Below are 27,283 nucleotides of genomic sequence, written 5' to 3'. Positions count from 1 at the left end.
GGAAGACTACAGTCTAAGTCTAAACATTCGTGGAAATAGCATGTAGATAAGAAGATTTAAAATAAATTTTAAAACACCCAAGTAATAAGTTAGACAAAATACACAATCAGCCTTTTATTGTTTCCATAGTTTGGATGATAAATAACAACAGAATATTTTGGGTTATAGTCCCATTATCAAGGCTTTTATCACTGGTTACTAGAAATCTTAAAAAAAATAAACTATCCAAAAATATATATATATGCTCAGATCCAATAAAATGTAGAAGACCTAGATAACTCACACTCAATGATCAACCCCTGAACTGAAATTATACATAGAAGAAATTTATCATAAGTTCATAGTTTACTATAGGCAATGTTTCTTCACTTCTGTGCAAATGGAATAACCAAGTTGAAGTCTTTATATTTTAATGATTAAAAAAATTAAGATATTTTCTTACCTGTCTCTTGTATGTTTCTAATTGTGTACGTGCTGCATTTGCCTTCTTTAATTCTTCTTCTAAGCTGACTGTATTGTGCATATACATCATGTTTGTTTCCTGCAACGTTTTCACCTGCTTCCGAAGGTCATTCAGATCTTGTAGCTTCTGACGATATATCTCAACTGTGGACTCCAACTTATTTGCTTTATCAGAGGTAGCCCTATAATAAAGACAAAACATTACTGTGTGAAAACTAGCAATGCACATCATTTTCTTCTGGCTGAAAAATTAGTCTTTCAAATAAACTCTCAATTGGCAAAAAAAAAGGAAAGAAACAAAGAGAGACAGAATAATAAACTTTGTGAGAACTTTGGAACCGGACTCAGGCATAACACTGTCTATAATTCAGCCTGTTTGTTACAAAGGCTTTTTTAAAAAGGCTTCAAATTTGACACACTAAATAAAACTGTTTCAAGGACTAGCATGCTGTATAAAAAGAATGGGTTTGTAAATATAATTGAATAATTCTGAGCTACTCTGTAGATTATGGACCAATTGTGCTTTGTGCATAAATAACATTTAATATAATTTTATTTCAAGTAACTGATATGCATTGGAGGTTAATTCAACTTATACTTTGTCTCATAAAGCATTTCCCTTTAGACTTGTGCTTACCTGACCAATTGAGCCAGAACAAAAATAAACAAACAAACCAAATCACTTCACCCTCAGGTGCAGGTTCAAATGACTAGTTATACAGATTTTGTTTCAAATGGACATTAAAAACTGTGCATCAAAATGGCTAATTAAGAAAATGTAACAAAAAATATAAATAGTACGTGGATAGTCTATTTATTTAAGCAACATTTTATAGGCCAAAGCTAAATATAAATTTTATATTGTCAAATACAATTAAGAGAACCCGGGGGTGATCCTGAAATAAATGTTAGCATTCTTGCCCTGACCGGTTTGGCTCAGTGGATAGAGCGTCGGCCTGCGGACCAAAGGGTCCCGGGTTCGATTCCAGTCAAGGGCATGTGCCTTGGTTGCGGGCATAGCCCCAGTGGGGGGTGTGCAGGAGGCAGCAGATCGATGTTTCTCTCTCATCAATGTTTCTTACTCTCTATCCCTCTCCCTTCCTCGCTGTAAAAAATCAATAAAATATATTTAAAAATATGTTTTTTAAAAAAATGTTAGCATTCTTATCTGTATTTATCTATTTATTTTAGCAAATACCAAAATGTGGATTGTGACAGTGTGCATTTCTTTACATAAAAATTCAACAGGATAAACTAATGAGTAGATAGAGGTCAAGATAAATGTACCTGAAAGTAACTCAGCTTACAAACTTTTAAGAAAAAAAGTTATTTTGTTTAGGCTTATCAGTTCTAATATAAAATTGTCCTAAGAAGAATTGAGTATTATTTTTAAGTTGCAATTATCACCAATAAGCCTTAAAGAAGACTAGGAGTTTGGATAAAAATTGATTAATACTCCATACGTAGGGGTAACTCTGAGAATCACTGATTAAAATATGGAATATTGAAATGAGTAAGTAAGAACTTAGAAGTGACAATCCTACTTAGACATGCCATACCTAAGAACATCAATTTCATCTTTCAGGGCTCTTGTTTCCTCAGCAAGACTAGTCAATTCATCATTCCTATGCTGAAATTCAATTAATTGCTTTTCAAGTTCTTCACAGTGAACACGGTAATCATCTTTTGCAGCTTCAAGCCTTGCATAAAGAAAACAAATTAGATATTAATAATTCAATTTCCATCATTTACTTTCTCACTGAGACTTGAGGTTAATAAGACTTACTTCTATATTATTTTAAATCCCACATTCAAAGAAGAAAGACTAAAGAAATAAGATACTTTGGAGTACTTGCTTTTCAAATAGACTTGAGAAGTAAATAATGTTCTGAATTTTCATTTTCACTTCTGAAACATTGTGTTTGGTTATCTCTAGTCCAAATAGGAATTTAATTTCAAAAGATGAAGAGAATGTATAGATATATATTAAAATTATTCAAAACTATAGCATATAAAGTAGCAAAATATTAACTCTTTGTAGACTGGGATAAATTAACGATTAATACTCAAGCCCTACTGCAACAACAAAAACTGAAGTGACAATACAGTGATTAAAATCAAATATTAAAAAATTAGTTGATCAATCCCAAAAAATGCAGCAAAGGAAGAAAAAACAAAAGAATAGATATGAAAAATAAAAATGGCACATTGACAAACAGACCTAAATACAACCATATCAAAAATTACATGGAAGCAAAGGGACTAAATGCATCAATCCTAATTATAAGAGACATATTAAACATAAAGACACAATTAAATGTAAAAAGATAAAAAAAATATCATGCAAACAGTAAGAGAAAGCTGGGGTGATTATGTTACTAGAAACAATAAATTTTAAGACAAAAGGTATTACCAAAAGTAAAGAAATATTTCATAATTATAAAGGCTTAATTTAGCAGAAGGTATATAAAAGTATATATACATAAAAACAGTTTTAACGTACATGAAGCAAAACTGACAAAATCAAAAGTAGAAATCCACAAATCCATAATCATTGTTGAAAATTTTAAACACCAGTCTCCTAATAAATGATAGAACTAAACAAAAATATCAGTAAAAATATAGAAGAGATCTGGATAACACTATTAGCTAGCTTGATTTAACTGACATTTATAAAACGTATGTCAAAAATTACAGAACACACATTATTTGCAAGTACGTATGGAATACTGACCACACTAAAACATATGATGAGCAATAAAAAAGGATCAGAAATACCATAAGGTTGAAATCTCATGGAATATATTCTCTAATGACAAAGAAATTAAATTAAAAAACAGTCACAATAAGAAACGTAGGCCCAGCCATCATGGCTCAGTGGTTGAGTGTCGACCTATAAACCAGGAGATCATGGTTCGATTCCTGGTCAAGGCATATGCCCGAGTTGCAGTGTACTGGGAGCAGCCGATGGATGATTCTCTCTCATCACTGATGTTTCTCTCTCTCTCTTTCCCTTCCTCTCTGAAATCAATAAAAATATAAAAAATAAAAGAAAATGGATAAACAAAGTGTGATATAATGTGGAATAATTCCATATCTACACTAAGACAAAGATGCTAATTGACCGTACCTTTGCTATGCCCTAAGCCACACCCACCAGCCAATCAGAGCGACTATATGCAAATTAACCCAACCAAGATGGCGGATGGCAGCCACAGAGCTGGAGCCCAGGCGATGGAGGAAGCCAAGCTTCCCGCCTGCCACCTCCCTGAGCTGGCTGTGGCCTCAGCTCATGGCAACAAAGTTTCAATTATAGAAGACAAAAAAATCCCAGATAGCTACTTCCAGCCAGCCTCCACTGGGAGCTTGGGTGGCTGGGGGTTGTGGCCAGCCTGCAAACAGCCATCAGCCCCTAACCCAGGCTGGCCACACCCTCATGGGGTGAGGGTCCCCGCTGGGGGGCTTAGCCAGCCTGAAAACAGCCCTCAGCCCTTTACCAGACTGGCCAGGCACCCCAGCAGGACCCCCCACCCTGAAGGGGCTGTGGCCAGCTTGCAAACAGCCATCAGCCCCTCACCCAGACTGGATAGGCAGTCCTATATAATAAAAGGGTAATAGGCAAATTGATCCTAACAGCAGAACGATTGGGAATAACCGGTCACTATGACACACACTGACCACCAGGGGGCAGATGCTCAATGCAGGAGCTGCCCCCTGGTGGTCAGTGCACTCCCACAAGGGGAGCTCTGCTCAGCAACAAGCCAGGCTGACAGCTGCCAGTACAGCAGCGGTGGTGGGAGCCTCTCCCGCCTCCTCAGCAGCACTAAGGATGTCCGACTGCAGTTTAGGCCTGCTCCCCACTAGCAAGTGGACATCCCCCGAGGGCTCCTGGGCTGCCAGAGGGATGTCTGACTGCCAGCTTAGGCCCAATCCCCAGGGAGCGGGCCAAAGCCAGCAAGTAGTCATCCCCTGAGGGGCCCCAGACTGCAAGAGGGCACAGGCCGGGCTGAGGAACCCTCCCCCCCGAGTCCACAAATTTTTGTGCCCTGGGCCTCTAGTAATAGAATAATACTCAGCAAGAAAATGAATTATTCATACATTCGACATGAATCTCACAAACATGCTAATAAACAAAAGAAATTAGTCACCAAAGAGTTCACACTGCATGATTCAATTTATGGAGAATTCTAGGTGAGAGAAAAGAAATCTATGGTGAAAAATAATCAGAAGAAAAAATAAATAGCTCTGGAAGGTAGGACTGACTGGGAAGAAGCATAAGGAAACTCTCCGCAGTGACGGAAATAATTTACCTAATGATAAAAGTCTGAGTTACACAAATGTCGGCATTTGTTAAAACATGTCAAATTGTGCTTAGTATTTACTCATTTCACAATATGTAAATGTTATCTTATAAAAAGAACTGTAAACATACCGAAGTCTATTATTAGCTTGCATTAGCAATTCTTAAATTATTTTCTGTGTATTTTGGGGTTGAGTAAATATACTGAGGAAAATGTAAGGCAGGTTTCTGGCTGTTGGAGTAGGAAGTTACCATATCAAAATGGAGATTAGAATGAACCCTGAAGTCATTGGACTAAAATAAAAGAGGTCAATATAAACTGATTTCCCCAGTTATTATCAAGTTACCTGTACTAAATAAGAAATGACCCATTCTCACTAGGCTTCAGCAATCCCTCCTTTAAACTCCTAGTGGACTTGCCTGTGATCTTCATTTGGCGCTTATCACACGTTATTTTGAATGGTTTATATATGTATCCCACTTGCCTTACTGGATTATAAACCCTGTGAGGACAGCAGTTGGTATTTCAGTAGCTTAATCAGTGTCCTAAACATGCTTTATAATTGTTACAATTTTTTAGCTATCAGCTTAATAAAACTCTATAGAATGACTTCAACTAAAAATGCTACCTGAAGTTTTCTTCCTGTAATTGCTCTAGTTGTAACTGTGCATGAAAAAACTTTTTTGCAACCATTGTATTTGGATCATCAAAAGATCCATCCAACTGGTCAAGTTTTTCATTCATCATCGCATTCTCAGAAACCAGTGAATTCTTTTCATCTTGAAGTGCAGTCACCTACAAAAAGACAAATACACAAATATAAGCATCAATACTAACAACCTTAAAGTCCAGAGTTTTAAGTTCTAATTCTGACAAACCCATTAAATTTGCTTGAGCAAGATAATTCCTAGGACCCTTCCAACTCTAGAATTCTGGGTCTAAGAGGTTCCAAACATAAGAAATCAGATTAATTAGATTACCATACAGAAAAGAGTACATACACGTGTACACACACACACACACACACACACACACACACACACACACACACTCTCTCTCTCTCTAGAGGCCCAGTGCACAAAATTTGTGAACTCGGGGAAGGGGGTTCCCTCGGCCCGGATTGCAAGAGGGTTCAGGCCAGGCCGAGGGACCGCACCAGTGCATGAACAGGGCTGGGGAGAGACGCAGGAGGTTGGCCAGCCAGGGAGGGATTGTGGGAGGGCTGCAAGGCACGTCCGGCCCGTCTCGCTCAGTCCCTATCGGCTGTACCCCAGCAGCACGCTAATCTATCAGTCAGAGCGTCTGTCACTGGTGGTCAGTGCACAGCATAGCGAGTGGTTGACCAGCTTTAGCATATCTACACTAATAAAAGACAAAGATGCTAATTGACCATACCTTTGCTACGCCCACCAGCCAATCAGAAGAGTATGAAAATTAACCCATCAAAGATGGCAGTTAATTTGCATACACAGGCACCCAGGGAAGACTGAAGACAGTGTAGAAGGAAGTAAAGCACTGTAGAAGGGAGCCAAGCAGCGAAGAAGGAAACGGATGGGAGGTAGCAGAGATGGGAGCGGAGCTGAGGCAGGGGACATGGAGGGAGCAAAGTGGCGGAGAAGGGAGGGAGCCAGGCGGTGGAGAAGGGAGGGAGCCAGGCAGCGGAGACAGGAGGGAGCGTGGAGGCAGAGAAGGGAGGGAGTGAGGCAGCGGAGACGGGAGGGAGCCAGGCGGCGGAGAAAGGAGAGAACGTGGAGGCAGAGACAGGAGGGAGCAAGGCAGAGGAGACAGGAGGAAGCCAGGTGGTGGAGGCGGGAGGAATCAAGGTGGCGATTTGCTCCGGCCTCAGGAAGCCCTATTCTTGCAGGAATAGGCCTGAGGAAGCCCTATTCTTGCAGGAATCTTCCTGCAACAGGCCTCTAGTCATTAGCATATTACACTTTGATTGGTTGAACAGACGACCAGATAACCAAACACTTAGCATATTAGACTTTTAATATAGGACTAGTGGCCCGGTGAACGAAATTCATGCACTGGGGGAGGTGGGTGTCCCTCAGCCCAGCCTGCACCCTCTCGAAACTGGGACATCCCTCTCACAATCCGGGACTGCTGGCTCCTAACTGCTAACCTGCCTGCCTGATCACCCCTAACTGCCCACCCCTGCCGGACTGATTGCCCCCAGCCACCCCCTCCGCTGACCTGTCCCTAATTGCCCTCCCGCCGGCTTGCTCCCCCCCAACTGCCCCCGCCACCGGCCTGCTCACCCCCAACTTCCGCCCCCCACCAGCCTGCTCGCCCCCAACTGCCCCCCCACCAGCCAGCTAGCCCCCAACTGCTCCCTCACTGGCCTACTTGCCCCCAACTGCCCCCCTGCTGGCCAGCTTGCCCCCAACTGCACCCCCTGCTCGCCCTCAACTGCGCCCCCACTGGCTTGCTCACCTACACCTGCCCCCCGCCCCTGCCGGTCTGCTCGCCCCCAACTGCCCCGCCCACCAGCCTGATTGCCCCCAACTGCCTTCCCCGCTGGCCTGCTCACCCCCAACTACCCCCACCTGCCACCCCTGCCGGCCTGCTAGCCCCCAACTGCCCTCCCCTGCCGGCCTGATCACCTCTAACCACCTCTGCCTCGGCCGCACCACCATGGCTTTGTCTGGAAGGTCTTCCGGAAGGTATCCCAGTCTAATTAGCATACTACCCTTTTATTAGTATAGATAATGAAAATATTTCCAAAATGTTATGCTTGCCTTGGTTCCATAAAGAAAATGTTTCTAAGTCTCTAAACCAGTGGTTCTCAACCTTCTGGCCCTTTAAATACAGTTCCTCATGTTGTGACCCCAACCATAAAATTATTTTCGTTGCTACTTTATAACTGTAATTTTGCTACTGTTATGAATTGTAATGTAAATATCTGATATGCAGGATGGTCTTAGGCAACCCCTGTGAAAGGGTCGTTTGACCGCCAAAGGGGTCGCAACCCACAGGTTGAGAACCGCTGCTCTAAACTGTGATATATCAATTAACTTTGAAATATTAATTTGTTCCTTTTTTAGTTATAAATTTATTTGCAGGATGCTGTTACCTAGTAAGCCAAAATACATAGATGTATGCACAAAGTTATCATTTTAGTTTCATAGCAGAAAATGATCAGTTGCACATCAAGTCTTTAGGGACAAATACATTATTTAGTTCATGAATCAATAAGAACAATATGAATTAAATTTATACTTACATTGAGACTATTCTCTTATTTAAAACTAGAGGCCTGGCCCATGAAATTGTGCACGAGTACGGTCCCTAGGCCTAACCTGAGATCAGAGCCATCTTCCGCCAGTTCGCCAGTCCCCAGTCCCACCGCCACCACCCACTCCAGTTCCCCGTTCGCCATCCAGCGATATGAGCTTGTGGGCCAGGGGTGGGACCAAGAGGTAGTCAGTACACCTCAAAGTGATTGGTCGAGCAGTCATTCTGGTCCTTATACCGTTATGGTCGCTGGGCTTTTATTATATAGGATGGCTAAAAACAAGTAACTTTAAAATCACATCAGTATTAGTACATTTTCCTACTTTACTTACAATTTATGTAATAAGCATGATTTGCTCTCTTGTTCTATTTGTTTTCATTTTAAAACATCTTTAAAAGTTTATAGCAAGGCTGTGACTTTTTACAAAGCCCTAAGTTTACATATGATTTTATTGTGATTATTAAAACAAAAAACTGGAGCTGCCCTGGCCAGGTGGCTCAATTGGTTGGAGCATCGTCCCACACACCAAAAAGTTTCAGGTTCAATTCCCAGTCAGATAATTAGGTTGTAGGTTCAATCCCTGCTCAGTCCAGGCACATCTGGGAGGTAACTGATTGATATTTCTCACATCAAGGTTTCTCTCTCTCCCCCCTTCTTCTCTCTAAAAATCAATAAAAACATACCCTTGAATAAGGATTAAACACACACACACACACACACACACACACAAAACAACAAACTTGACCTATCATGACTTCTGACATACTGTACAAGTCTGGTATTTTTATTTTCAAAAGGTGTAATTAACTTAACCCACTTATGTGAATGAGACTATATATTGACACATTGAGCTAATAACAGGAAATTAAAATTCTTAATTTTACCTTAAATACACTATAGGAAAGTTACAGACATTGTCCTCCTAATGAGAAACACAAAAAAGTCTGGAAAACTGTCCCCAGGCAGCTATACAAGGAAACAATTATCCCTCCTTGTCATAAAAGCAGTTTAGTGACTATTACCTGTCATGTATAATCCTAAGTGACTGATATATAAAAAAAGAATAAGAATTTGTGCCCTTAAGATCCTTACAATAGAAACATACACAAAAATTAAATTTACATATAGGATATTATGACAGTACAATTAACCTTTTGTATAGTTTTAAGACTTATTACATAACTTCTACATTTGCATCTTCACATAATAGCAATAACAATGTATGTATGCAAATATACAGTGCTATGTGCCACCTTATTCTTAGTGCTTTATGTATATTAACTCACTCAATACTCATAATCACTCTGGGAGATATATATTATCACATCATTTCTTGACAGATGTGATAGAAATTAAGATGAAGTATAGAAATTAAGTGACTTGCCTGAGAGGATATAACCAGTTAATAACATGGCCAGATTCTGGATATAGATGGCCTGGTTTGAAAATCTCTCTCTTTAACCATTAATTATTTCTTACATCAAGTTTATTCTGCTAACATGCATTACAGATAAACACAAGAATTATATATGCATGTGTTCATATTCACATACATGCTAGAAAATCAAAATTGGCACTCAGTTATTGGGGGGGTCAAGCACTTCTAAGCATTTCTATCCATCACCTCACTTAATATACAAACAATATGAAATAGATACTTTAATTTCCCCTTTTTACAAAAGATAAAACTAACACATCTAAATATTAGTTAAAATTCTATATTTAGAATGATCTTTTCAAAGTAGTTAAGCCAGCAATTTTCAATTAGAGAGAAAATAATTATGAAAATAATACTGGAATATTCAAACCTTTAATACAGTCTTTTAATGGGCCCTTTATGAAATGAAACCCAACCTCCAATACACTTTGCCAATTACCTAATTAAAATTAAACCCTGGTACACTTAAAACAGGAACTTTCTTAGATCGGGTTTCTTTTCCGCACCTGCATATCCAGTTCTTGGCATCTCTGCCTCAGTTCTTCTTTTTCTGAGAGTGCTTCCTGAAGTTCTTCCAGAGCCCTTTTAAGCTGAAATATAAAATGTCCTAATTGTTAGTAAATCATGTTTTGATACAAACTGAAAAATATGCTTTCATCACAACACATATATACACTGATATTGGAAAAGGTTTTTAAATTTTACCTATTAACAAATAAGTCTTAATTTTTTGTTTTATTGTGATATTTACATATCATTAACATTTAAGGCTAAGGTCCCACAGAAATAAAATTTTATGTAAATCCTTGTGAAATATTTAAGCAAGAGTATTAGCGGATGCACTGCTTAATTTCATCACAGAAAAAAATTAGAGCACAAGCTTAAATTAAAATCTTTCTAGAAAAAAATATTTTAATTTGAAATACTTCTTCAGATGAGTGAATTCATGAAAAACAAATGTCTAAAAATGTAACAAGAAAAGTTCTTGATGCATTTGCCTCTCCTCTTACCCTTTCCTTTACAACCAGACTGGATTATATCCAGGCGGAGAGGGCATTTTCCCCCATTAAGAAAGTCATATAATAGAGCCAGGGGAAGGAGACTCAAGTACAGGGTCTTTGAGCTGTTTCTTCAATATTAAGAGAAAGGAAAGCAACTGTTACAAAAATTATATTACCTTAGTAGATAAATGTGAACTTAGCAGAATTTTTTAAACTGTCTGCTACTTTCTAACTATATAAAATGGGTCACATCCTATATAATAAAACCCTAATATGCAAATCGACCAAAAGGCAGAAAGATCGGCCAACCAGTCACTATGATGCACACTGACCACTAGAGGGCAGACGTTCAATGCAAGAGCAACCCCTTGGTGGTTGCTCAGCCAGAAGTCGGGCTCACCGCTGGCGAGCGCAGCGGAGGCAGGAGTCTCTCCCGCCACCGCAGTAGCACTAAGGAACAGTGAGCTGGTGGGCAGTAAGGAGTGAGGGTCCCAGACTGTGAGAAGAATCCCAGACTGCGAGAGGGATGTCCAACTGCTGGCTTAGGCCCAATCCCTGGGCACAGGCCGGGTTGAGGGACGCCCCACCCCCACCCCCAGTGCACAAATTTCGTGCACCAGGCCTCTAGTATGCTTTATAAGTGTCAGAAGGAAATTTGATACCTTTCAGCTCTTCAAATGATCTCTGCAGACCAGCACTACTTGTATTCATGAAGGAATGCATAATATTCAATTGAGATCTCATAAACTATCTAAACCTCATGGAGGAAAATAATCTTGTATATGTACTCTGTAAGCTTTATGACAGTAACTGGCAAAGTACTATATCATTGCTTTCAACATCTTCCTCACATACTGAAATACTCACCTGTTGTTCTAATTCTCCAACAGCATCATTTGTAGGAGAGCTCAATATTTCTTTACTCATCAACTAGGAAATTAAAATAGTAAATTAAGTACAATAAACTGATGTTTCTACAGTAAAAATGTTTACTTGAAAGGACAGTGGAACACTTTATAATTTTTCCTTATCTTAATTTGACAATCCTTAGAATATTATCCAAATAAAAATTTTACAGAGGTTTAAGTTAAATAACACAATATTCAAGGCATTATACAAGTGAGGATATTATAAGTAAAGTATGCTTAAAATAAGTACACATATTGAAAACATGTGCACTAAAGAATTATAATCGAAGTTCTAAAAGATGAATAAAAATGAACATAATTAAAATGACTCTTCCATAATAAATATTAACTTTTAAAATACAGCCTTTATATGAGTGATACAGCAGAATTGTGCACCTGAAACCTGTATAACTATGTTAACCAGTGACACCACAGTAAATTCAATTAAAGGGAAAAAAGGAAAAAAAAAGAAAAAATGAGTGATATGGCAAAATTACTAATTTAAAGAGATTTTAAACATAGGAGTTATATGAAAAAATTTCTGTAAGATAGTTATTTTTGCATATAAAAGGCAGACTTATTTATGTATAGTGACACCTTGAATTCAAACCAAAAATGCATATTCAGAGCACACAGACTTCTAAAGTCCTATATAATGCCCCTTCCAAACTATGGTTGTCCTCAGTAATCCTTCACTCTACTTTCCCTCAGGTTTCCCCTGCTCTGTATCTCTGCCTTTTTAGTCTGATTTTAAGAATAAATATGCATGACATGATTTCTGAATCTTTATGGTTCAACTTTGATAACTAGTCTGGCTTGAACCCAGGCTACCTGGCTCCAAAACCTATTAAGTATCACCATGCTTTCTCACAGTTCTAACATTCTGAAAATGCAAATGTTACACACACATACATATACATACATACACACACATAAATACAAATACACAGAACACACTTTAAAATTTCAGGAGAGATTGCTGTAACTGGCAGAAAAAAGGAGAATAAATAAAAATTCCTACCTAGAGAGAGGTTATTTATCCTGCTTAATTGAAGTTATTTAAAGGATCTTGACAATATCAATTTATCTTTTAAATGCAGAAAAACTAATATTGGGCTTGATGTCCTTTTAAGATATTTTTGGGGGGGACAGGGAAGACACAATAGCTTAAAAGCAAGTAAACATGCTGCAAAGAGCAAATTTATACAAACAGAAAAATATACATCCATAAAATTTATGTGAAGTTTTATAACATTTGGTTTAAGATTTTCATACATATGTGAATATGAAGTAACTTACCTCTTGAATAGCAGTCATGACCACATGTTGAACAGACTCTTCCAGTGTCATTATGTTTTGAATATGTTCTATGATTTAAAAAAGAAATCAGATTTTTTCTGAAAAAGAATCTACTCTTTACCCATAGTGCTTTAGCCATTCAATTAATAGCATAAAAATGCATTTACCACATATAATTGTCTATGCAATTACATTATTTTTCCACAAGAAATATGTCAATTAAAAACAAGCAGAGAATTAAAAATATTCATATAAATATTTTTAAATGGTTTATCTACTTATTTTTAATCCTCATATAAGCATATGTTTTTATTGATTTTTAGGGAGAAGGAGAGAGAGAGAAATCGATTAGTTGCCTCCTGAATGCACCATGACCAGAAATCAAACCCACAACATTTTGGTGTACAGGATGACAGTCCAACCAACTGAGCCACCCAGCCAAGGCTAAATGGTTTATTTTAAAGAAGAAAACTTCTAATTTTCTTATAAGGAACAGAAAAAGAAGAGATTGCAATTAATCTTAAAACAATTATGACAATTTCTTCCCTCTTGTTAAAATATTCAGTATCATGGAATAAAATCACATGTATTAAATGAACTTCTAAAATTTTAAGCCCAGAAAGTTTAATTTTATCGCCTATTTAGTTCATTTCAGGAAGGCTTTCAAAGAAAGAAGTTATCTAGCTTCCTGTAAAAGCCCATCCAACATTTACCAAGTCTCATCTTAAGATGATACTGATACAAGCACACATGCAATAAGTTAAGCTGATACTATCCCAATGAGAAAGGAGGAATGATGAGACGTCTTTCATGTATTTGCAGATTTAAATCCATTTCAACTACATGTTTTCTAGCTAAGACAATTTTCTAACAACTTTAAAGACTTCGTATTGTCTAATAGTTTTATTATTTTAATAACTCCTCTGGAAACTTCTAAGAAGTTCTTTAAGTCTTTCTTTTATTTGTGAAGCCAACAACTAGACAGATTCCGATTCTGATATGTACCTGACAACTAAGTGCTATATGAGTGTGTGTGGGGGGGGCGGGGAGGGGGGGTGAGAATTAACTAGAGAATGCACAAGAAGTGGAATGGTTTCCTTTAACTGAATTTTTGGGATAATAGAGTACTTCCAGTTTGCTAAAGTAGTCAAAAAAAATGATCATTTTCCTCACCAAAATATACTGTTTACCAAACTAGTTCATTCATTCATGATTAGAATGTTGCAATACCTTGGATGGAATCATTTTGAAAATAAAGTTTGCAAAGCATGAAGGTGTGGAAGCAACATTATATTCTGGATGTGTTTTATTTTTACATTTTAATTAAGTTACTTAAAGAATTTTTTTTTCATTTATCTGCTTACTCCTAAAAATTGCAAACCCAGACACATTCCTCCAAAAATAAATTCAAGTAGATAATCCTGATTTTTTAAAAATATGTATTTTATTGATTTTTTACAGAGAGGAAGGGAGAGGGATAGAGTTAGAAACATCAATGAGAGAGAAACATCGATCAGCTGCCTCCTGCACACCCCCTACTGGGGATGTGCCCGCAACCAAGGTACATGCCCTTGACCGGAATTGAACCTGGGACCCCTCAATCCCCAGGCCGACGCTCTATCCAGTAAGCCTAACCAGCTAGGGCTAGTCCTGATTTTTTAATAATGAAAATTAAGCTATCTCCTTATATTTACTACTTTCTAAGCTTTTATTTATTTATCTAAGAATTGAATTTCCTTTTAAAAATATGAGGACAAAATTGCTAAGTGATGCTTAAAATTATGAAAATACTACATATTACATTAAAATTTGTAGGAAGCAACAAAATTATAATGTAAGGGAAAACTCTAGCTTAACATGCCAATCATACCTTGAAATAGAACTGATTTATTCAAGTGAAAGAAACAAGATAGAAGAACGAATATTTACCAGTACAAATAGAACAGAATCAAAGCCAAAGTTGTTTCTTTATTAAAAGAGTATTAAAACTGACAAACATGCTAAAATTAAGCAAAAATAATGTGTGAACCCTGAGAAAGAAGACACCTACTAAGAAGGGCTCTTGGTGGTTAACTGGGCTCAAATTTTAAAAAAAACAGAGCCCAGCTCGTCTAGCGTAGGTCAGTGTTTGAGCATAGACCTGTGAACCTGGAGGTCACGGTTTGATTCCCGGTCGGGGCAAATGCCCGGGTTCCAGGCTCAATCACCAGTAGGGGGGCATGCAATAAGAGGGAGCTGATCAATGATTCTCATCATTGATGTTTCTGTCTTTCTACCTATCTCCCTTTCTTCCTCTCTGTAATCAATAAAGAATACATAAAACAGATTATCAGCCATTTCTACACAGGAACCTCACATGCAAACTGCACTTCAGGGAGAATCTGCACTTAACTGCTTGCCTGCACTGTGTTTCTTCCATATGAGCCAACTTATAAAGGAATTCCTGAGGCTTTCTCCATCCAATCAGAGATGTGAAGTTCCAACCAACTAGAGTGGCTCTATTCTAATCAATCAGACAGTGCCTTTTGGAGGCACTGTGAGGATTTAGATTCCTCATTTGCATGAGGACTGAACAATCAGGGAGTAGGGGCGGGCACTCCTTCCCATATAAGCCAGCTCCCCTCTAGCTCTGAGAGAACACTTTCCCTTTCCACCAAAAACTGAAGACTGTGTCTCCCTGGCTGAGCTGAATGGGCCAGAGAAGAACAGACCAAAGAGGAGCAGACCAAAAGACCAAAGCACAGCAGAGCAGAGCAGACCAGTTCAACCCAAGGCAGACCATGGAGGAGCAGAACAGAAGCGTCTAGCTGGAGAGGAGCCTGACCCCAAGTCTGCCTCACAGCCCTGCTGTTTTCATAGTCGTGCTGTATCACAGTTGAGCTGTTTTGCACTGTATATAGTTTCCTTCTTCACAGCACCCAAACTGAGGATTCCTATTGGCATTAAGTTGGTGCCAATGCCCACTATTTGACAGATGTTATATATACCCAGTAATTGAAATAGAAACAAAGGATTAAAGAAAAAATTCAAAAGATCACAACAGAAAAATGCTAAAAATGAGCTTCGATTTGTCCATTTTTAAACACTTACTGAAGTTTTAACTTTACATTCCAATAGGTAGACCTTTGACATTATCTGTTAGAAATAAAAGCCTCTAGGGAAGTGATGTGCCCTAAACAAAACAGCTAGGTAATGACAGCTGGAAGGACTAATATCAAAATTTCCAGATACTCAATCCCTTTTTGATACAGGCAGTCCTCGGGTTACATAGTCCGACGTACTGTTTTGTGGTTATGTCACCATCTGCCATTTATTTATATATAAAAAAAGTACTGTCATTTTGACGTATGTACATATGTGCTTTATGTTTATTATTATTTATTTACCACAAGTAAAGGTCAGGAACTGTTATCTTCCTTTTAAATTTTTTTTACTGTTTCACTTCATTACTGCTGTGAATGTGCTCCAGCTGAGTGATGTAGCGGCTTATGTAGGTGGATTCCAACTTATGGCGAAAATCGTGTCTCGTCATGTGGTAGTAACGGATCTCCAACATAACCTGAGGACCTACTGTAACTAGAGGCCTGGGGCACAAGATTCGTGCACTCAGGGGCATCCCTCAGCCCGGCCTGCACCTTCTCGAAGTCCAGGAGCCCTCAGGGGATGTCCAACTGATGGTTTAGGCCCGCTCCAGACATAGTTAGTGCTGCCACAGAGGCAGGAAAGGCTTCCACCGCTGCGCTCGCCAGCCCTGAGCCTGGCTCTGGCTGAGCGACGCTCTCCCTGTGGGAGTGCACTGACCACCTGGGAGGCAGCTCCTGCATTGCTTGCCCCTTGGTGGTCAGTGTGCATCACAGCAACAGGTCATTCTGCCGTTTGGTCGATTTGCATATTAGACTTTTATTATATAGGATTAATGTCAAGTTTTTTTTATTTTTCTCCTCCCTGAATTTGCTTTATTGAACTTATCCTATCTCATATGCTCTCTTCTTTCATTAGATAACATGGAATGTGTTTTCTAAGGTCCTGGCTTAAAATACTTTACAAACTTAGCCCGCCTGGTATGGCTCAGTGGTTGAGCATTAACCCATGAATCAGGAGGTCACCAGTTGGGTTCCCAGTCAGGGTACATGCCCGGGGTTGTGAGCTCAATCCCCAGTAGGGGGTGTGCAGGAGGCAACTGATTGATGTTTCTCTCTCATCGAAGTTTCTATCTATCCCTCTATAAAAATCAATAAAAACATATTTTAAAAATATTTTACAACTTAAGTATCCAACATTTTGTTTTAAAGGTAATGTACTAAAGCCAAGTTTGGCTGGCTCACGCAAAAAACACCAGCATCAAAAATCTTACCACTTACATCAATGCAAGCCCTTCAGCCAAGTAGATCCTGCTTTGTTCAGTTCATCATTTTATTCACTATATTCAGCCAAAATGCTTTTCTTCTACTCAGTAGAACATGGATCACTGTTTGTTTTTATCAATATAATATACCAATTCCATTTATATCATTAGACTACTTATTAGGAGGATTCACTGGACAGGCATTCTTCTGAAGAGCAGAATATCATCTAAAGAAGCCTGAATTATAATTTAACATCTGCATATTTATTTATAAAACTAGAGGCCTGGTACGCAAAATTCATGCATGGGGGCGGGGGTCCCTCAGCCCAGCCTGCACCCTCTCCAATCCTACTGCTGGGCATCCCTCTCACAATCCAGGACTGCTAGCTTCTAACCGCTTACCTGCCTGCCTGACTGATCGCCCCTAACCACTCTGCCTGCCTGTCTGATCAACACTAACCACTCTGCTTGCCTGCCTGGTCACCCCTAACTGCCTCTGCCTGCCTGATGCCCCTAACTGCTCCCCTGCCAGCCTGATCGCACCCAAACTACTCCCCTGCCGGCCTGATTGCCCCCTAACTTTCCCCCTGCTGGACTGATCACCCCCTAACTGCTCCCCTGCCAGCCTGATTGCCCCCAACTGCTCCCCTGCTGGCCTGATCGCCCCTAACCATCTCTGCCTCAGCCTCCACCACCACAGCTTTGTCCACAAGGTCGTCCAAAATGATGTCCGGAAGGTCATTTGGCTGTCCGGTGTAATTAGCATATTACACTTTTATTAGTACAGATTCTGAATCAACCTAAGGTTTTATTAGCTTACAAGTGAAAGAGATACTGTATCAAATGAATAAGTACAATATTTACTGATTATCCACTAAGTCTTAAGCAATGAACATATTAAACTAATTAAATTAAAATACATTATATATAGCCACTGAATATGAATCTCAGAATCCGGGTATAATTATGATACTCAAGATTGGTAACTTTTTAGTGGCAGAGCTGTGCTAGAATTCCTATTTTCTGGCTTACATCTCAGGGTGCTATCAACCAGTAACAGGACATTTTAGTGCTATTTTCTATAGAAATGTAGGTTGTTTATAGAAAGTACATATTCTCAAATGACAGAAATTCACTTACCTTGCTTTTTTTCACAGTTGACCGCACAACCTAAAATAAGCTGCAGTAACCTCCCAAGCTCCACAGAATCTGAACTTTCAGTTATTCGGTTTAAATCAGGAATAAGTTCTTCAGAAATCTGTTGCCCCAAAAACTGTGGTATTGAAACAATAAATTAAATCATTCATTTATGTAGGCTACAAAAAATTTACTGCATTTAATTATTACTAGAAAAATTATAAATAGGTTCCTAAAATGACTCAGATAAATTAACAAATGATACACCCAAAATATTGACTAAAGCCAGTTAGTAAAGTTCAAGCCACCTCCCAAAATTTTGAGTAACAAACCAAAAGCAACTAAAATGCTTTTGTACAAAATATCCTTCGATCTCACTATAAAAAAGGGATTACTTAAGAAGCCCCTGGCCTGATCTATCTTGACAATACTTAGGCCTTTTCATTAAAAAAAAAAAAAAAAAAAAAAAAAAAAAAAAGATTTATGTTATGCCAAAGAATATTCATGATATTTTGATATATAATCAGTTAAGAGAATCACAAAATAAATCATCACACATAAACAACAAATCTAATGAATTAATCTTTCCTGACCTGATCTTTCTTTTTCAGCTAATTAAGAGTTTTTGTGGCATTAGAAAAAGCTTCAAAATGAGTTTTAGGCATAAATAAATTGAAAAATTTCAGTCTTAAAATTATTTGGAAGAAATAACAAGCTAAACTGGGACAACTTTAAAAAATAGAAACATAATTTTGTAATGGCAATTACTGCCATTTCCAAACATTAAGCAATAAACATTGTTATATCAAATAATCCTAGCAGTGAACTTATGATGCTGAATAAGAAAAAAAATACTTAAATGTACTAGCTAATGTGTTTAATACTGCTTTTACTTTGCATTTCCCCCCAATTCATTTGCACAAGCATAATTTCATAGTATATTTGTGCTATTGTTTGCATTGCAAATAGCTATCAAAGCAATGTTTTAAATATGAAATAATTGCAATTTCATTATAAGGTCTACTTTATAGCATTGCATAAAATCAAACCATTTGGAGGCAATTCTATTTCAAAATATAATCAATTTAAACAGTATCAATATAGAAGCAACATTATTTCCCAAATCAATATATTAAGTTTAAGCCTGTTTATATTCACATAATTTAAATGTTCTAAAAATGGCAAAAAGATATATATTCATTATAAATTATTTTCCAGTAATATGTTATAAATGAAAAGCCAAGTCATTTTTCAGTGTCATATAATTATCACATAGCATTTTGTAGTTAAACAAAGTCAGATGTTTCTCATACCTCGCTGTAATAACTCATAATTCCTTGAAGTACCTTCTTTAAATTACTAGCCTAATGGGGGGAAAAAATAACAAATTTCACAATTTCATAATGAAAGAAAATGTATGCCAAGGTGAAAGACAACAGAAACTGCCCCCTGATAAAAATAAAAAATATACTACATGGTACAGTTCTACAAATATTAAGTACATGATAATTTTTAAACACTGAAGTGTTAATCAATTTGAGTGAAAGAAAATAATGTCTGCATGCTTACAAAGTTTAACCAGGGTGATTCTATTTAAAATGAGACAGAATGAAGTTAAGTACCAACTTTAAAGATTTAGCACGTCCATGCTCAGTCATGAGCGAGTAATAAGTCTAGACTTAATTTTCCTGACACAAACAACTAGAAAACAGGAGAAGATAAAAGGGTCAATTGTTTTCAAGCTGTAGCCAACAAGTAATATAGAACTATAATTTCTGAGATAAGGAAAACAAAAAAAGATGACCCCTACACTATCCAAGATTTCTTTCTAGAGGCAATTTTCACACGATAGCATAGGGCCTGATGTTCTTGTTGAGTTGAAGAGAGAGACATCAGATGTTCATGAAGATCACAATATTTAGAATTTGCAGGGCAGACAAATGAAAAATTGAGAGCTATAGAGAAAAAGAACTCCAGAAATATGCATTAATGGTTCCTTTGACGCTATGACTGAATATTAATTTGCATGTGCATGGGTAAAACTCAATGAGATTTAACACAATTTCCAAGGAAAGAACAATCCTGGGAACTATAATCTGAACAATTCTCAATGATTATACAAGCCAGAAACTGAAGAAATTCCCACCAGCCAGGGTGAAGAGACTATGCTGTATAGACAAGCATTCACTAATAACTCCCAAAGACCACAACTTAGTAGTAGGTCTAACCTAGCCCTAGAACAGCGGTGGAGAATGTCTGGCTTGCAGAATCATTTGGTCTGGCCCTGCCAAGGCATTAGGAGTGAGTTAATTAAATGTTTGACCAAATAGAGCAGGCTAATTTTTAAGCTGATAATTTTGTATGGCCCGAGAATTATGTTATAAACTAGAGGCCCGGTGCACAAAAATTTGTGCACTCGGGGGAGAGGGGGGGGTCCCTCAGCCCGGCCTGTGCCCTCTCGCAGTCTGGGACCCCTCGGGAGATAACGACCTGCTGGCTTGGGCCTGCTCCCCAGTGGCAGAGGGCAGGCCCAATCCCTAGGTGCAGCCCCTGGTCGGGCTCAGAGCAGGGCCGATTGGGGAGTTGGGGCGCCTTCCCCGGTCATGCACAGAACAGGGCGATCTGGAGGTTGTGATGCCACCCTCAGTCACGCTCAGGGTAGGGCCGATTGGGGGGTTGGGGCACCGTCCCCTGTCACACTCAAGGCAGGGTCGATGGGGAGGTTGCGGCGCCACCCCGTCATGCACAGAGCAGGGCCAATAAGGGGGTTGGAGCACTGCCCCCTGTCACTCACAGAGCAGGGCCCATCAGGGGGGTTGGGGCTCTGTACCCTGTCACGCACAGAGCAGGGCCAATCAGGGGGTTGGGGTGCTGCCCCGTCACGCACAGAGCAGGGCCCATCAGGGTGTTGGGGCACTGCCCTCTATCACCCACAGAGCTGGGCCGATGGGGGGGTTGGGGCACCGCCACTCTCACATTCAGGGCAGGGCCGATGGGGAGGTTATGGCTCTACCCCGTCACACACAGAGCAGGGCCCATGGGGGGGGGGGGCACTGCACCCTGTCACACACAGAGCAGGGTTGGGGTGCCGCACCCTGTCACACACAGAGCCGCAGGGTGATCAGGGGGTTGGGGAGCTCCCCCCTATCAGGCACAGAGCAGGGCTGATCAGGGGGTTGGGGCGAACAGAGCAGGGTGGATAGGGAGGTTGTGGCCCCGCCCCCTGTCACACACAGAGCCGCAGGACGATCAGGGGGTTTGGGCACTGCCCCTTCACGCTGATCCCGGTGCCGGGAGGCCTCTCGGCTCCACTGATCCCGGTGCTGGGAGGCATATTACCCTTTTACTATATAGGGTAGAGGCCTGGTGCACGGGTGGGTGCCGGCTGGTTTGCCCTGAAGGGTGTCATGGATTAGGGTAGGGGTCCCCACTAGGGTGCCTGGCCAGTCTGGGTGAGGGGCTGAGGGCTGTTTTCAGGATGGGGGTGACTGAAGCTCCCAACCACTCCTTTTTTTCTTTTTTTTAAAATTTTTATTCTGGGCCAGCTTTAGCTTTGAGGCTTGGCCCCAGCTCTTAGGCCTCCACTGCTGAAAGTAGGTTTCTGGCCTTTGCTTACAATGTTGCGATCCTGCTGACTGAAGCCCGGCGGACTAAAGCAGGTTTCTGGGGTTTTGTTTAGCTTCTATATTTGTTACATAGTTGCTTAGAGTTGCAGCTCAGAGGCCGGCAGCAGCAAGCAGGGAACATTGGAGTCCTCCGTCACTGAAGCAAGCAAGCCTCATGTTAGTTTCAAGCTGCCTGGCTGCCGGCCGCCATCTTGGCTGGCAGTTAATTTGCATATTGCCCTGATTAGCCAATGGGAAGGGTAGCGGTCGTACACTAATTACCATGTTTCTCTTTTATTAGATAGGATATCCAAATGGCCCTTGGAAGAAAAATGGTTCCCCAGCCCTAACGAAAGAATCTGCTTTCCACACCCCAAAACCTTTAAAAGATGACCCAGTGATCCCACTTCTAGGAATTTATCCAAAGAAACCTGCCGGGAGCTGGTCCATCCTTGCTGTTTCAAGGGACCTGGCATATAGGGCATATTGTTCTTAATATGTTTGCTCACCTTCTTGGCACTATGTGTTTTAACCAAGGTCTCCTCTCTGAGAAAGGTTGTTTCCCCAGGTAGGGATTTTCCCCTGAAGTTAGGGAGGGAATAAAACCTCTTAACTAGTGCCAGGTGGGTAATTAATCACTTTAACTACGAACAATCATGCTTAAGCTACATAATCTTTACTCCCTGGAATGGAGATAGGAAACGCCCTAACCTTTGTAATAGAGATTGATAGGATTGAATCAACTGGTATAAATACAGATGTAATAAGACAGCAAGGGACAGAACTTAGAATACAGAGCTTAGAACACAGAACTAAGAGAGACGGAATCTAGGCACAGAACCTACACAGAACATTCTCTAGAGACAGAAGAACTTCGCTGGAGAGAACATGGCAAAAGTTCCTGGACAGAAACTGGCCTCAGAACCTAGAGACAGAACCTAGCGAGAGAACATGGCAAAAGATCCTGGACTGAACCTGACTACAGAAATTGGCAAGAGAACCTGACTAGAACCTGGTGACTGAACCTGGCTGGAGAACCTGGACAGAACCTGGCTGGAGAAACTAGCAAGAGAAGATGGACACAGAACCTGGCTGGAGATCCTAACCAGAACTTCGCTGGAGATCCAGACCAGAACTTGGCTGGAGATCCTGGCTAGAGATCCTGGCTAGGCTGCTGATCAACTGAACGCCGTCTCCATGTCATCTCTTCTTCGCCAACTCCGTCCACACCTTTGGGGACCCCTGGACCCGCTGGGGTTGGACCCCGGCAGAAACCTGAAGCACCAATTAGAAAGAATGTATGCACCCCTATGTTCATAGCAACATAATTTACAATAGCTACGATCTGGAAACAGCCCAAGTGCCCATCATTAGACGAGTGGATAAAAAAGCTGTGGTACATTTATACCATGGAATACTATGCAGCAGTAAAAATGAAGAATCTCTTATCCTTGAGATAGCAAGGAGGGACCTGGCGAGTATCATGCTAAGTGAAATAAGTCAGTCAGAGAAAGACAAGTATCACATGATCACACTCATACGTGGAATCAAATGAACAAAATAAACTGATGAACAAGTGGATTCAGAGACTTGAAGCATGGAACAGAGTGTGGAATCTCAGAGGAAAGGCAGAGGGATGGGGGGGGCAGGGAGGTAATCAACCAAAGCCCATGTATGCATATATGCATAACTCATGGACACAGACAATAGGGTGCTGAAGGCCTGGGGCGGGAGCGGGTTGGAGGGGGTCAATGGGGGGAAAAGGGGGACATATATAATTCTTTCAACGATAAAGAATTATTTTTTTAAGAAAAAGGATCAAACCGATTCACAAGTATCTTAACTGCCTGCAAGAACAAAGTCCAACACACTATAAAATACAAAAAAAACCTCAACACTAAACAATAATGCTCAAACTATCTAGCATCCAATAAAAAATTACTACACATGTGAAAAAGCAAGAAAATGTGTACTATAACGAGGACAAAACTCAAGTCAATGAAATAGGTCCAGAAATGAGAAATGAAAGAATTAGAAGATAATGTTATAACTGCTAGTTTAAAAATGTTCAAGGATTTCAATAAAAACAGGGATATAAGGAGACATATGTACTACTATTTGTAATACTTTAAACAATAAAATTTAAAAATAAAAATAAAACAAAACAAAACAGGAATATAAGAAATGCAAAGTTTGTTGTTGTTTTATTAAAGAACCAAAGAGTTGTTCACTGGATAAAAAAGCAAGACCCAACAATTAGGTGTCTCCATGAAACACTTCTAATATAAAAACTTAGAGATTAAAAGAACAGAAAAAAAAACACTAAAGCAAAATATAATCATAAAAATGAAGCTGCTACATTAGTATCAGACAAATTAGACTTCAGAACAAGGAATATTATAAGGGATAAAAGAAAGATATTTCATAATGATAAGTATATTCATTCATATTTTAGGACATAAAATTAATGTATATAAACCTAATAATAGAGATTAAATTATGAGATTTAGAAATTAACAGAATTTAAAGGAAAAACTGACAAATCCACAATCATCAGTAGAAATTAAAGGAGTCCTTCTACCTTGATAAAATAATCAGATAAGAAATCAATAAAGATATAAAAGATACAAACAGTATTATCAATAAACTTGACATAAATTGTAGAACTGCAGAATACATATTATTTTCAAGTATATATGGAATATTCGCCAAAGACAGATCAGATATTAGGCTATAAAATCAGTCCAGTAAATTTAAAGGAATTTCTTAATATCAAAATGGAATTAAATTAGCAATTAAGAAAATTTTTTAAAGTTACTTAAAAATTCTAATTTTTTAGAATTTAAAATATTACTTCTAATTAACCCATAGATCAAAGGAAAAAATCACAAGGAAAATTACCAAACATTTTGAAGTGACTGAAAATAAGCACACTGTATGTCAAAATGTGTGGGATGTGGCTAAGGCAATGCTTCATAAGGGGGGGGGGGGGGGGGACAAAGGTCCAAAACTGATGATATAAGCTTCCACCTTAAGAAGCAAGAAAAAGAAGTGAATATGTAAGAGGAAGAAAGGAAATTTAAAAAAAGATTAAAGAGAAAAATCAATAAAACAAAACATAAGCTAGTTGTTTGGAAAAAACAACAATAAAATTCAAAAAGATTGATTAAACCAGACTTATCAAGACAAAAATACAAAACACATAAATTACAATATCAGGAAAGAAAGGGGAAAAAAAAAAACAACTCAAACATCCATCAATAAGTGAATGTGGTATAGTAATGTAACGAAATAACACTTAGCAAATCTACTGTTAATACAGTCAACATGAATGAGTCTCAAAAACATTATACTGAGTAAAAAATGCTAGAGACAAAGAGTACAAAATGTTTGATTCCACTCATATGGAACTCTAGAAATGAAACCTTTAGGGACAGAAAGCAGATCTGTGGCCAACTGGGGCCAAGGTAAGAATAAGAATTAATTGGGAAGGGGCATAAGCACATATTTTTGATTAATAAAAATTTCCTATCTCTAACTATGATGATAGTTATATAGGAAACATACATGTGTCAAAGCTCAAACTGCATACAATAAGTGCAACCTTAAGTTAATTTAAAAAAAAAAATTTAGTTGAGCTTAGTACTAATTTTAGAACCAATGCTTGGATCAAGTGGGTTCTTCAATTCATTCTGCATACCTTTATCCTCCAGTTGTCAGCAATATCCTCCTTAATTCGGCTTAACCAAGATTCATTGAACCAAGCTGCATCACTGAAACAAAAATACAAATGCTAAACATGTAAAATACCAAATTTAGTCAACAGAAAAAGTTACTTCATATTTTAAAGCCTGTCCTTAATAAGAATAGTACATATTTTTTAGAAGATCCTCTAAATTTTTTGTTATTCCTAATGACTTATTTTAGAATTTGTCATAATAAACTACTTAAGTGATTAACAACTTCAATTTAAGAAACATTTACTAAATATGTCAACAGGTAACCTGAAAGTAGGAAGATGTGAAAGTCCCTATCCTACAGGAGAAAAAAAAAAAGAGAAAACTAATTTTTCATGTCTACTATGTCTCAAGCACTGTGCTTAATGTTTTTCCATATTATTTCATATAAATGTCACATTAATTTGGGCAAACTATTTTTTTTTCAATCTTACTCTTCAGAGAACTGAGGATGAGAGAAACTAAATAATTTGTTCCAAGTGAAATTAGTATCTGGCAAAACCCCAAATAAATTCCACTGTAACTGAGTAGAATGAGTATAATGAGAAATCTACAAGGACAAATTTAGTATTAAACTAAGTACTATTGATATTGAAGGTCAACACACCAAAAAACCCTGCTATATCAATATGTATGTATTAAATAAGGTCTAGAACAGTGGTTCTCAACCTGTGGGTAGCAACCCTTTTGGGGGTCAAAAGACCCTTTCACAGGGGTCGCCTAAGACCATTGGAAAACACATATATAATTACATATTGTTTTTGTGATGAATCACTATGCTTTAATTATGTTCAATTTGTAACAATGAAATTGGGGGTCACCACAACATGGGGAACTGTATTAAAGGGTCGCAGCATTAGGAAGGTTGAGAACCACTGGTCTAGAAGAATGACATTTAACTATAAATAATGGACTATATTAATATATTACATTTAAAACAAATATTTGGATACTTGCTCTGAGTAAGGTATTGAGCAAGGTTAATTTGAAGATAAATAATTTACTATTCTGACTCTTAGAGAAATAATTATTAAAGGGAAAAATAGAAAGCAAAAATAACTATACTCAAAGGAGAATGAGATAAATGCTTTAAGAGTTAAGCCAACATGACAAAATCAGAATATAGTGCTAGAAGAGGTCTTAAAGGTCCCATCAAAATCTTGACTTTACAGATAAGCAACTAAAGTGAGGAAAGAAATCAAAGTATTATTTTTCATGGCAGTATCTTGAATTTAAAATGCAAAGCTGAAACTAGAACACAGTGATTAGCTTTTCAGAAACTGTCTGCCTCAGATGTTCTAATACAGAAGATCTCACTTCTGACAGGAGTAACCAAAAATGGCTTCACCACTTTAAATTCTTTTATTTTGAATTTTAACTGTTTTCTTTTTTGTTAATCCTCACCTGAGGAGGATTTTTTTCCCTGATTTTTAGAGTGGAAGGGATTAAGATGTTGGCAAGGTAGGTTTCATTCTGAAGTCTGTTCTCTTGGCTTGTAGGCAGCTGCCATCTTGCTATGTGTGCTCACATGATCTCTTCTTTGTATGTTTGCAGGGAGTGACCTCTCAGATTTCTCTTTTTATAAGAAGTCTAATCCTAGCAGATCAGGGCCCCCACACTTACCATCTGATTAACATTAATGACTTCCTTAGAGGTCCTATCTCCAATACAGATACACAATGAAGCCTTACACAGTTAAGTCTTCAGCATATGAATTTTGAAAGGGCACAAATATTCAGTCCCTGAGAAATACTTGCTGACGTGTCCATAAATATATACTAGGTGTATCGGTTAATAATGCGGATATTATAA

The 27,283-nt window shown here is 38.6% G+C and overlaps 1 protein-coding gene across 3 annotated transcripts in view; it reads right to left on the bottom strand.

Moving 5' to 3' along the window:
* HOOK1 (hook microtubule tethering protein 1) overlaps positions 1-27,283 on the bottom strand; it is a 62,510-nt gene that overhangs the window by 27,121 nt on the left and 8,106 nt on the right. For 2 of the 3 annotated variants that reach the window (XM_036347969.1, XM_036347967.1), the window contains exons 3-11: positions 25,435-25,507; positions 19,443-19,493; positions 18,133-18,265; positions 12,648-12,715; positions 11,308-11,370; positions 9,946-10,029; positions 5,392-5,558; positions 2,022-2,162; positions 443-644 (exon numbers count right to left, since the gene is read on the bottom strand). In XM_036347969.1, the coding sequence (XP_036203862.1) occupies positions 443-644; positions 2,022-2,162; positions 5,392-5,558; positions 9,946-10,029; positions 11,308-11,370; positions 12,648-12,715; positions 18,133-18,265; positions 19,443-19,493; positions 25,435-25,507 (982 nt within the window). The remainder of the gene's footprint in view (positions 1-442; positions 645-2,021; positions 2,163-5,391; positions 5,559-9,945; positions 10,030-11,307; positions 11,371-12,647; positions 12,716-18,132; positions 18,266-19,442; positions 19,494-25,434; positions 25,508-27,283) is intronic. The other variant, XM_036347968.1, reaches the window with a different exon arrangement.

Source organism: Myotis myotis, unplaced genomic scaffold (assembly GCF_014108235.1).
Source record: "Myotis myotis isolate mMyoMyo1 unplaced genomic scaffold, mMyoMyo1.p scaffold_m19_p_2, whole genome shotgun sequence".
NCBI classification, from domain to species: domain Eukaryota; kingdom Metazoa; phylum Chordata; class Mammalia; order Chiroptera; family Vespertilionidae; genus Myotis; species Myotis myotis.
The sequence above is the reverse complement of the archived record's forward strand: the minus strand, read 5'-3'. Positions and strand labels throughout refer to the sequence as shown.